At 44.9% G+C, this 13,280-nt stretch overlaps 1 protein-coding gene across 1 annotated transcript in view; it reads left to right on the plus strand.

The window, feature by feature from the left end:
- Window positions 1-92: 92 nt before the first annotated feature.
- Window positions 93-13,280, plus strand: part of LOC144674310 (uncharacterized) — an 83,998-nt gene continuing 70,810 nt past the window's right edge. Inside the window, exons 1-2 of the mRNA XM_078535729.1 lie at window positions 93-1,379; window positions 3,707-4,056. Coding sequence (XP_078391855.1) covers window positions 93-1,379; window positions 3,707-4,056 — 1,637 coding nt within the window. The remainder of the gene's footprint in view (window positions 1,380-3,706; window positions 4,057-13,280) is intronic.

Consider the following 13,280-nt stretch of genomic DNA (forward strand, 5'->3'; position numbering starts at 1 on the left):
TGAAGGGATTTAATCGACCGTCTCAGCTGGAAACCGGTGAGAGGCTGTTCTCCTGCTCCTCCTGTGTGAAGGGATTAATACAGCTGGTAAACATGCTGACACGACAGCGAGCTCACAACAGTGAGAGGCTGTTCACTTGTTCTGCATGTGGGAAGAAATTCATGTGTTCATCCAACCTGCTGGCACACCAGCTTGATCACTTTGATGAGAAGCCTCTTCAATGCTCTGACTCTGGGAAAAGCATTAAAATCTCTGAGGAACTGGTCCAACAGCAGCGAGTTCACAATGATGAGAGACCGTTCAGCTGCTCCCACTGTGGGAAGAGGTTCAGGCTGTTCTCCCGCCTCGCAGAGCACCAGCTCCTTCACACACACGAGAGGCCGTTCAGCTGCTCTCACTGTGGGGAGTCGTTCAGCGAGTCAGTGCATCTCACTGAGCACCAGCGAGTTCACACCAAGGACAGGCCGTTCAGCTGCTCCCAGTGTGGGAAGGCATTCACTCAGTTTTCAAGCTACACTAAGCACCAACTGGTTCACTCAGATGAGAGACCTTTTAAATGCTCCGAATGTGAGAAAACCTTTAAAAGAAGCATTGATCTGCTGAGGCACCAGTGCATTCACACTGGGGAGAGACCGTTCCCCTGCTCTGTGTGTGGAAAGAGATTCACTCATTCTTTCCACCTTCTGACACACAAGCGTGGTCACACTGGGGAGAGACCATTCATCTGCTCCGTGTGTGGGAAGAGTTTCATTCGGTCATCCAGCCTTCTGATACACCAACGGATTCACACCGGGGAGAGACCATTCACCTGCTCCATATGTGGCAAGGGATTCACTCGTTCAAACCAACTTCTGATACACAAGCGAGTTCATACTGGAGAGAGACCGTTCACCTGCTCCGTGTGTGGGAAGAGATTCACTCAGTCAGCCAACCTGTGGACACATCAGCGGGTTCACACTGGGGAGAGGCCGTTCATCTGCTCCGTGTGTGGCAAGAGTTTCTCTCGTTTGTCCTACCTTGAGGTACATGAGCGAGTTCACACCGGTGTGAGGCCGTTCACCTGCTCCACGTGTGGGAAGAGATTCGCTCATTCATCCCATCTGGTGAGACACCAGCGCAGTCACACTGGAGAGAGGCCGTTCACCTGCACAGTGTGTGGGAAGGGATTCACTTGTTCATCTTATCTGGTGAGACACCAGCGCATTCACACGAGGGAGAAGCTGTTCACCTGCTCTGTGTGTGGGAAGGGATTCACTGGTTCAACCCACCTGCTGAGACACCACCGCATTCATATGGGGTTGAGGCCGTTCTCCTGTTCTGTGTGTGAGAAGGGATTCACTAAGTCATCCAACCTGCTGAGACACCAAAGTGTTCACACTGGGGAGAGTCCATTCACCTGCTCCGTGTGTGAGAAGAGATTTACTCGGTCATCCGACCTGCTGAAACATGAGAGAGTTCACATGTTACCAGAAAAGTTGGATTCAGTTGTTGATGCTGAGAATCACATCCTGAACTGAACCTTTTCTCCTTTATAACTCTAGATTATTTCAGTTCTCATACGTTCAGTTACTCTCATGGACAAGTCCCAGCTCCCTGTACCTCCCAGAGTGTCTCAACTTTTTACGATTTACATCAATGACTTAGATTAGGGGAGTGAAGAAGTAGCTAAATTTGCAGTGGACACAAAGATAGGTAGGAAAGTATGTTGTGAAGAGGACATGAGGAGGTTGCAGATGGATATAGGTAGGTTGAGTGAGTGGACAAAGATCTGGCAAATGGAATTTAATGTGGGAAAATGTGAAGTTCACTTTGGCAGGGAGAATGAAAAAGCAGAGTATTACTTAAATGGAGAACGGCTGCATAATTCTGGGTGCAGAGGGATCTAGGTATTCTAGTACATGAGTCACAAAAAGTTAGTATGCAGGTACAGCAAGTAATTAAGAAGGCTATTGGAATGCGATCCTTTATTACGAGAGAGATTGAACATAAATGTAAGGGTTTCATGCTTCAGTTGTACAGGGCATTGGTGAGATTGCACCTCGAATACTGTATACAGTTTTGGTCTCCTTATTTAAGGAAGGATATAAATGCATTGGAGGCAGTTCAAAGGAGGTTTACTGGATTGATACCTGGAATGAGTGGGTTGTCATATGAAAGGTTGGACAGACTGGGCTTGTTTCCACTGGAGTTCAGAAGAGTGAGGGGTGATTTGATTGAAGTATACAAGATCCTGAACGGCCTTGACAAGGTGGACGTCGAAAGGCTGTTTCCTCTTGTGGGTGAGTCCAGAACTAGGGGGCACTGTTTTAAAATCAGCGTCGCCCTTTTAGGACAGAAATGAGAACTTCTTCTCTCTCAGAGCGTTCTGCAACTTTGGAACTCTGCCTCTGAAGGTGGTGGAGGCGGGGTCACTGAATATTTTTAAAGCAGAGGTAGATAGATTCTTGTTAGGTAAGGGAATCAAAGGTTATCAGGATTGAAACACAAGAAGATCAGCCATGATCTTATTGAATAGTGGAGCAGGCTCAAGGGGCCAAATGGTCTACTCCTGTTCCTATTTCTTATGTTATTATGTCCTCCTAGCCTTGGCATCCAGGGAAGGATAACAGACCCAGGATCATTATTGGTGAAATTTTGCTGAAAATTTGTGAAAAAAGAGACATTCTGTTGAAGTTTTTCATCAGGACAGATTTGTAAGAATACCAATTGTAAATGGAACAATGATTTATACTACATGAGAAGAGGGGCTGATTGGTTGGCACGAGGACTGTGATTAGTAGAGGTATTACCATGGAAAATGCACCAGGCAGTAGTTAACTGCCAAGCTTTTTAAATTCAAACCAGGCAGGTTGACTCTGATTGGTCATGGGAAATGAACCAGGGAATGACTGTCCCTAAGCTTTTGTTTTGTTGAGAAAGCGCAGTGTGTGGACATGCTCTTTCTGTTTGCAAAGGACAGGACCCTGTGTGTGAATACATGAGTTTCTAGCATGTGTAAGTGAGCTATACCGTGAGCATTACTGATAATATTAAATTGTTTGTCAGTGTCATTCTTAGCACAATCAGATTTGTTTAGTAAGTGCTGTCCAATTACAGAGTCACTTATCATGTTGGACACTTTGTTCTGAGATTTGCAAGCATGGGCCGGTTGATTATGGTCAGTACTTTGCCTGTTGTGAACAGCCGAAAGGATGCTCTGTTTGACAAGAATGATACCAGAAATGTGTGTGTTTACATATGAGGAAAGGATTGACAGGCTGGGTCTCTTCTCTCTTGGATAAAGGAGACTGAGAGGCCTTTAAAATGATGAAAGGTTTTGATAGAGAGGATACAGAGAGAATGCTTCCTCTTGTGGGGAAGAGAGACCATAAATATAAGATAGTCACCAAGAATCCAATAGGGAATTCAGAAGAAACTTCTTCACCCAGAGAGTGGTGAGAATGTGGAACTCGCTACCACAGGGAGTGGGTGAAGTGAATAGTATAGATGTATTTAAGGGGAAACGAGATAAGCACAAGAGGGAGAAGGGAGTAGAGGGTTACAGTGATAGATTTAGATGAGGAAAGATGGGAGGAGGCTCGAGTGGATCATAAACACCAGCATGGACTGGTTAGGCTGAATGGCCTGTTTTTGTGCCTTATAACCTCTGTAATCCTATGTAATCGAGCTCTGAATCCACTGTATTATTTGTGTTTGTGTTGGGAAGCAGCATGGCATTAACCTGAAGACTAAACTCAGACTCTCCCAGGCCATTGTCCTTACCACCCTGCTGTATGGAGCAGAATCCCGGGTTTGCTATCAGAGCCGCATCAAAGCTCTGGAACGCTTCCACCAAAGACACCTGAGGTCCATCACGAGAATTCGATGGCAGGACAAAATCACAAAACAACGAGGTCTCCGTCGTGCTGGACTCAACAGCACAGAGACCACCCTCCAGAAAATTCCACTTGGATGGCCAAGCCATGTCCCCCACATGGATGATGACAGAATCCCCAAGCAGATCGTCAATGGGGAACTGCCTCAGGGTAAACAACATCAAGATGGTCAGTTCAAACGGTACAAGGACACCCTATAAAAGAGCCTTACAAACTTGTGCATTGCAGACCACCTCTCTGGGGAAAACACCGTAGCCGACCGGCCCATGTGGAGGCAAACACTGAAATTTGGTTCAGCATGTTTCAAGGACCATCTACTCCAGACTCGCAACATCCGATGTGCCCAGAGGAAGACCAGTGGTGGAGCAGCTGCAGAAGTTCCTCCGGTACCAACAACGACAACATGAACTGCCAGTTCTGTGGGCGTCCATGGCAATCCCACATCAGACTCTTCAGTCATGAGAGGAGCCACAGAAAACGATGCAATCATTGACAGCTTGGACATACTCGAACAACGAGGCATCTACCCCAACATTACCCGTGTTCCCCGGATCAGGGAACTATACTCTGTCTGTATGATTGCAGTGCTGTTAATAAAGTCAGGAAAAGACAATCTATTGTTGTGAGTTTGATTATCACAAGATTCAACAGTTAGAGTCAACAAGATGAACAAGGAAACACATCACGGCCCAATATTCCAGCTCGATATTCCCAGGAGAACGTCTTATCTAACACCTCGAGTGGACAGAACAGAGAAAGATCCCATCTGTAAGAAACCCTCGAATCATTTGTAAATATCTTTCAAATGTTGACAGGTTCCAACTGTCAGTTTCTATTACATTGAAGTCAACGGAAGGTGAGAGCGTAGTTATTCTAGAACTATAAAGAACACTAGTTCGACCACAGCTAGAGCACTGAATACAGTTCAGGTCACCACATTACAGGAAGGATGTGATTGCACTGGAGAGGGTACAGAAGAGATTTATCTGGATGTTGCCCAGATTGGGGAACTTTAACTGTGAGGAAAGATCTGATAGACTGGGATTGTTTTCTGTGGAACAGAGGTGGCTGAGGGGAGATTTAATTAAGATATATAAAATTATGAGGGGCCCAGATAGAGCGGACAGGACCTATTTCATTAACAGAGAGATCAATAACCAAGGGGCAAAGATTTAAACTAATTGATGGAGGATTAGAGAGGAGTTGAGTAATGTTTTCACCCAGAGGGTGGTTGGGGATCTGGAACTCACTGTCTGAAAGGGTGGTAGAGGCAGAAACTCTCATCACATTTAAGAAACACTCCAATATACAGCTGGAGGTGCTGTAACCTCCAGGGCTACAAGAGCTGGAAAGTGGGATTAGACTGGATAACTAATTTTCGGCCAGCACATGCATGATGGGCTCAATGGCCTCCTCTGTGCTGTAAATTTCTGTGATCACAAGTGGTCCTCGTGTTTTTATCCGAGACAGGCCTCAGCCCATCATTTGCTCCAAGTGTTGATGTGATGGTTGAAGCTAAGAGGTGTCAGATGTCGGGAGCAGCAGGAGCAGTAAATAAATGGAAATGTCAGAAAATACTGATGTAGTTTATCTGTATATAGTTCCATTTTAATAACTTCTGCTGAATGTGACCCTCACCCAGTGCCAGGATATCAGATCAGAGCCACCATGGAAAATGAGTTTGACACTCCTGAGTGTCTGTAACTTCCTCCAGCTCCACAACCCTCTGTGTAAATACAAGGTGTTGTTGTTGGATTACACCCAGAGATAGACAATGTCAACATGATTCTCCTCATCCACAAACACAACAACTTCTCCACAAAACACAAACAGGTTTGTAAATTGCGACCTCACTTTCCAGAAGCCGTGTTGAGGATCTCTAATGGCTCCTTCTCTTCCCCAGTGATCAGAAACAGCATCTCTTAGGATCCCTTCAAGCATCTTCCCTGTGATCGACATCACACTGATGGGCCTGTCGTTCCCTGGCTCTGCTTTGTCTCCAATTCGGAAAGTGGGAACTAAGTGAGCTGCCTTCCAATCTCAGGGAACAATCCCCGACTCTATTGAGCTGTTGAAGATTCGGCCAAGGGGCTCAAAGAGCAGCCTACCCATCTCTTTAAGCAGCCTTGGGTGGGTATCATCTGGACCTGGAGCACCATCTAGTTTGAGATTTCCTATTTTATCCAGGATGACAATCACTTTCTACTTTAATATTGATGATGTTACTGTCAACAGCACATCCCACAGCTGGATTCTGAACATCATCCACAGGAGTGCAGACTGATGTGAAATAGTCATTTAACAACTCTGTTATATCCTGGCAATCTGTTTCAATCTGTCCTGAGCTGACTTTCAAAACCATCTTTAACTATCTTCTCACTCCTGACGGAGCTGGAAAAGTTGTCACTATTATTCCTATAATTGTTCACCACCTTCCTTTCCAAAGATTGCTTCACTTCCCTAACAGCTGCTTGTGTCTCCCTCAATTGTGGGTGATATTTGTCCCTATTCTCCTGGACACTGAATCCATCTTGTTCTAAACTGGGTTCAATGTCAGACAGTTCAGGGAGTCGGGAATCATTCACCCCTAGACCTACACTGACAGGGAAAACCCCAGACAGCTCCCTCAGTAAGGATCCCTTGGTTTTTCACCATGTATTAGTCAGGATACTGAAACCCACCTTTCTGACAGTCCATTCCTGGAGGCCCCACTCCCTGAGCCTACAACCTTCAGCAGGGTCAGTGGTGGAGCTCCACAGCGGGAGTGATCCCAGAGTAACTGTTGGGATTGCACCACCATGGATATCCTGAGTTGTCTATTTATAGTTATCCTGGTGTCTAACACATGCACATCAATAAAACAGGGAATTCCTGGAAACACGGTGCAGATCCTTCTTTATCTGGAGATCAAATGTCTGTGGTATAATTGTCTCAGCAGTTAACAGGCTCCTGTGAACTCCACCATCTGCTCTTTCAATGCAGATTTTAACAAATGTCTTTCAAATAAGTTAACATTGTCCTGAAATGGTAGCTGTCGTATAATTACCACAGTCATTTTCAGGCTGGAAACTTAAACCTGCCATTTCTCTTTCAAGACAAGAACACATCACAGTTTTACACCAATCTCTGATTTGACAGCACATTTCCAGCATTCACCGTTGAAAAACAGAAATTGCTGCAAAATCTCAGCAGGTCTGGCAGCATCTGCAGAGAGAAAAACAGAGTCAACGTTTTAAGCCCAATATGGCTCTTCTTCAGTTCCAAAACATTAACTCTGTTTCTGTCTCCACAGATGTTGCCAGACCTGCTGAGATTTTCCAGCATTTTCTGTTTTTAGTTTAGACACCCCCAGTATTTTGCTTTATTTCACTGTTGTTCTTCCTGATTCTAAACACAATTGTAAAGGAGCCTTTTGTCCCATCTGAACCATGGAAAAAAGCAGCTGACACACATTTCTTCCACACTTCAGGATTAACCCACACAAAATCTCTTCAGTGTCAGTGAAGAGATGAGAAAGACAAAAGTGCCATTTGTCCCTCTCAGTGTGACCCTGAAGGACTGTGTCCAGGCTGAAGTTCTGTTCCTGCCGTATGACCCTCCCCCAGATTGTCCTTTCTGAGCTCCAGCCAGGTGATGTTAAACACTCAGGTGGGAAAGACAAAAATCTACAACAATATGTTCAAAACAAAGCTGATTTATTTGACATTTATCCAAATGTTAAACTCCAGCCCAGTTAGAGGGATAATGAACATCATCAGAAGCAAACTCCTGCTCTCAGAATGAACAAGGTCCAGTCCTGGATGTGATTAACAGCTGCAAGAACAGCAGAATCCAACCCCTGCAGTCACTTGTAAACTCACTGGTGTCAGTAGGTGAGATGACCGAGTGAATCTCTTCCCACGCATGGAGCAGGTGAACCGCCTGTCACCAGTGTGAATGTGTTTGTGTGCCAGCAGGTCCACTTTGCTTTTAAATCTCTGTTCACACAACTTAGAGAAGGTTTCTTATTACTGTGAACAAGTTTATGTGTTTTAAGGTGGGATGACTGAGTGAATCTCTTCCCACACATGGAATAGGTGAACGGTGTCGCCCCAGTGTGAGTCCGTTGCTGGACACTTGAGTTCACATGATCAACAGTACCCAGTCCCAGTGAGAGCACCTGAATAGTCTTGTCAGTGTGAACACGTTGTTGGTACGTGAGCTCCACAGGATTTTCATAGCACTTCCTACAATCCAGAGATTGAAAAGATCGTCCCAGTGTGAACTCACTGTTTGTCAACAGGTTGAATGAATGAGGGAATCCTTCCCCACATGGAGCAGGTGAATGACCTCTTCCTGGTGTGAACTCACTGGTGTTGCTGCAGGATGGACAATCGCCTGAACCTTTTCCCGCAGTGAGAGCAGATGAATGGAGTGGAACCAGAGTGAATGCTCTGGAGCATCATCAGTGAATGTAGGTTTTTAAATCTTGGTCTATGCATTTAAAGCCTCTCTCTGGTGTATGAACTTGCTGGTGTGTATGGAGGCTGGATGGAGAAAGAGGCGGATAAGGAGGAAATCCCAGTGGGGTAGTGGAAGGGAGAGAAGCAGCAGAGGCAGCTGATCGGATTGTCGCAATCTTAGTGACAAAGAAGCTCCATGAGATCCTCACACTTGTTGGGGGTGGGGATGGAGGAGACAGGGGAGAGGGAGAGCCCTTCAAAAGGAACTAACTTGTGTTAGAGATATTAAAAAGGCTTAACATACTGTAGGTTTAACACAAAGCTGATTTATTTGACTTTTATCCACAATATTAACCACAATAACTGGACTGGAGTTTATTAACATCAGCAGAAAAAGACCCCAATGAACATGGTTCAGTCCTGGATGTGATTAACAGCAAAATCCATCACTGTAGTTATTCATGAACTCGCTGGTGTCTCACCAGGTGAGATGAGCGAGCAAATCTCTTATTACACACAAAGCAGGTGAATGGCTTCTCCTCAGTGTGAACTCTCTGGTGGATCAACAGGTGGGATGAGATAGTGAATCCCTTCCTACACTCACAGCAGGTGAATGGCCTCTACCCAGTGTGAACTCGCTGATGTATCCACAGGTTGGATGACTGAGTGAAACCCTTCCCACACTCAGAGCAGGTGAACGGCCTCTTCCCAGTGTTAACTCGCTGGTGTGTCAGCAGGTTGGTTAACAACCAACACGCAGCCCATTACAAATCAGTTATTAAATGGTCCATCTCTGTTTCTAGTCTCAGTTCTGTGAGCAACAGCTGCAATAAAACAAATGCAAAACATTGCATTTGCTGTAAATCTGAAAGAAAAAGAGCAAATGCTGGAAATGCTCCAGGTCAGACAGTAACTGTAGAAAAAGAAAGAGAGTTAACATTTCAGGATGTGCAGAATCGATTACAGGGAATAAAAATTCAGCAGAATTTTATGGTCAATATAAGCTCAGAAGCAGAAGAGAATGATCTCTAGTGCAGGTAAAACAATTCCTGACCACGGGAAGATAAAGCTGGTAAATCAGCGGTGTATAGACGGGAGACGGGCAGCAGGGGACACCTCATTTAGACACAGCTGGCAGAAATAACAGGGAAATACCAAACATGGTTAAAATACACCCATTGTTCGAGGGAGAGGAAGTTAGACAATGGAAGAGAGGTGATCAGGGAGGCAGTGGTGAAACAGAGCAATGGCTGGACATAGATTCAGATCCACAGTAAAGAAGCCACACCAGCCCAAAAGCTGTGGAAACCAGGGCACAGCACTAAAAGCTCTAAATTGTAGATGAATGTTCAATAATACTCACCTCTGAAACAATTTCACTGTTTTCAAATTTAAAATCTCCTGCTAGAGCCTGCAGCTGGAAAGATATTACAAGCAGTGAGAGCACCTGTAAAAGGATATTACATAAGTCATTTGTGGCAGTCCAGGTTTGAAATTCAGAAGAGACAAACATTTATCTTGGTTTGAGTTTCCTGTGTGTTGATCCTCCCCTTCAAACCCTCTGTAAAAGGAGTTTCCAAAATCCATCGCTGTTTGTCCAGAATAGAAATTCACAACATTCCCTCCTCCTGGCCTAGGATTACTTAAGCAGTGACAACTTCCATTGGAAGCAGGTCAGAGAAGGTTTACTAGGCCAATTCCTGGAATGAGGGGGGTTGTCTTATGAGGAAAGGTTGAGCAGGTTGGGACTATACTCATTGGAATTTATAAGAATGAGATGTGATCTTATTGAAACATGTTAGAGTCTGAGGGCTCTTGACAGATGCTGAGAGGGTCTTTCCTCTCATGGGGGAATCTAGAACAAGGGGAGGGGAGCAAAGTTTACAAATAAGGGGGTCTCTCATTTTACACAGAGGAGGGGAAATTTCTTATCTCAAAGGGTCATGAGTTTGTGGAATTCATTTCTCCAGAGAGCAGTGGAGTCTGGGTCATTGAATATATTCAAGGTTGAGTTAAGCAGATTTTTGATCTACAAGGGACACAAGCGTTACGGTGGGGAGGTGGGGGGCGCAGACAGGAGAGTAGAGTTAAGGCCACAAGCAGACCAGCTATGACCTTATTGAATGGCAGAACAGGCTCGATGGGCTGAATGGTCTCCTGATGCTCTTATTCTGGCGCTTGGGAAGACCGCGCATGCGCCCTGCAGCAAATTGCCCCTCGGAAGATGGCGGCCGTTATCCAGGGTCTGTTAACAGAAACAGGAACAGAAATAGCTGGAAAAACTCAGCAGGTCCGGCAGCATCGGCGGAGAGGAACAAAGTTGACGTTTCGAGTCCTCATGACCCTTCAGCAGAACATCCTCTTCTCCGCCGATGCTGCCGGACCTGCTGAGTTTTTGCAGGTGTTTCAGTTTCTGTTTCGGTTTTGCATTTCCAGCATCCGCAGTTTTTTTGTTTTTAACCAGGGTCTGTTCCCCGGAGCTGCAAACGCCATTCCCATTCCTGCACAGTCTGATTCTGGGCTTGCGGCCTACATCGGGTGTTTATGAAGCCTCCTTTCCCTCCCCACCCTCACCTCCCGGCTCCATTCCTCCCTCCGCCCCGCCCGCTCTAACCCATTTCCAAAAGCCTCTCCCGCACTCACAGGGCTCCGATCCAAGTGACATTGCGCATGCTCCAAACAGTTCAGCAGGGCGCCTGCGCACTGGGCTCCTGTACAGTGATTAGAGCACATTCACATCCGCACGGAATGTTGGGTAACAGCAGCGCCATTGACACTCGAAATACAAAATAGAAAATCGTTCTGTTAACCAATTGGGATAAATTAATTAAAGAAAAAGACACGTAAATGTTTGTGAATTTGTGTGCTGCTGGGTTCCATCTCCCAACGTGATTTAAATCTCTGCTCCATTCGGAATACACTGAGTTTTTAAAGCTTTTTCCAATGGTTCCCCTCTCTCTCCTCCTATGCAGGTGCTGACCCTGGCTGGGTTCAATCCCACAGTCACTGGTTCCTCTCTTTCTCTCTCTATCTTATGTTACTGAATATTTACTCTTTGATATAATGATACAGCACAGATGGAAACTATTCAGCCCATCATGCCTGTGCTGACTTTTTGGACGATCTATCCAAGTAATTCCACAGCCCGGCTGGTACTGTCAAAACGATGCATATCTGCTGTAGTAATGCAGGAGGTGAATGGGAAAGGATCTCCCAGACTTTGGGAAGATTGATTGACCAGTGTTCTGAGCTGAAATAAAACAGCAAGTACCACTAAAACTCAGCAGGTCTGGCAACTCCTCTGGAGAGAGGAACAGTGTTAGTGTTTTGATTCCAATGTGATTCTTTATTTTATTCAATCATGGGATTTAGGTGGTACTATCCCTAGTTTCCCTAGCTCAGAGGGCATTTAGAGTTAACCACATTGCTGTCACATGTAGTTACCATTTCACTAAATGACATTTGTGAACCAGATGGGTAGTCATCATTCGACTTTTAATTCCAGATTTTTATTCGCACTGTGGTGGGATTATCCAGCGCATTGCCCTGGGACTCTGGATTACTAGTTTAGCAACAATACCACTCTGCCGTCTACTCCCCTTCTTCGAAACTGAAATGGACGGCCATTTTTCCTGTATTCTGACATTAAAACTTACCGTGCTTTGTTTTTTTTTATACTACAAACATGACCAATCCCTTTGCCTTTTGTTCAATCACATCTTTGTTTAATCTCTCCCGTCCTCCTGACCTCTTTTGTTGTACCTGACCCTCCCCACTTTTCAATACCAGAAAACCCATCCTATTTCTCCATCTCTTCAGTTCTGAAGAAGAGTCACATTGCAGTTGAAACGTTAAATCTGCTTCTCTCTCCACAGATGCTGTTAGACCTGCTGAGTTTTTGCAACACCTTCCGATTTTTATTTCAGATCTCCAGCATCCGCAGTATATTGCTTTTATTTAAGGGTTCACTGGTTAGTTAAGTACAGAGTACTTGGTCGAGTTTAATTCGATAATTCTGCACACCCCACATACCACAGTGACATTATTAATAAAGGGCCAAGTGAAGGGAACATCCCTGATGTGATAGAGTAGATGAATTATGGAGTTACGAATCAAGGATATTAATATGCTGTAACCTCACAAATGCCAATTAGCTGGGATGTTGCAGTTTGAAAGAACCCCACATACTTGTCCAGTGAAATAGGCCGTGTCCATTGGACATATTAGGGCCATACCACTGTCCAATTTCACTGGTGTTCATGTGGATGGATCTCAACTTTATGAACAAGGACTGTATCAAACTGGTGCTGCATCTTATGTCCCTCATGACAGCTGTAATATCTTTATTAAATACTCAACATAATATTTAACCCAGAAATCTGAGCTTATTGTGATCACAGCCCTTCAAACTGTCACTGATGGAAACTCCAACTATTCAGAAACTATCCATTGGTTGTAACTCCATCAGGGAAAACCTACCTCTCTGGCAAAAGAAACAAAACACAACTTCTCCACAACAGAAAGGAAACCATTCACCCACCACTCCAAATGCCGAATGATTTGGTATATTGCTGGTAAGTGACGGGAACAATTTTCTATTTGTAATGTGAATGTACATCAGCAGCAAGAGTTAGTGAAGAGGGTGATGGTAATAACCAGGCAGACTGACTCACCAGGAAAGTTACTCCAGAGGGAATTCCATGGGATCCACCCAGAACACTGGTACTGGTACGACAGACTCCAGTTAAACGTGATTTAAAAACTTGTCAGGACCATGACCCTGATGTGACTGTGGCCAAAGAGGCCATACACCATAGCAAAGACTTTCCCTCATCCTTTCTCAGCAAGAACTCACTCATCCAACAAGGGTGGTTCTAATGTGACTTGGGTCACACTTTGATGCCTCAGAAAAGAATTATTTTTGTTCATGGATCAAATTTTGGACATGTTCCTCTTTTTCCAG

The sequence above is a fragment of the Cetorhinus maximus genome, unplaced genomic scaffold (genome assembly GCF_964194155.1).
Source record: "Cetorhinus maximus unplaced genomic scaffold, sCetMax3.hap1.1 HAP1_SCAFFOLD_625, whole genome shotgun sequence".
Lineage (NCBI taxonomy): Eukaryota > Metazoa > Chordata > Chondrichthyes > Lamniformes > Cetorhinidae > Cetorhinus > Cetorhinus maximus.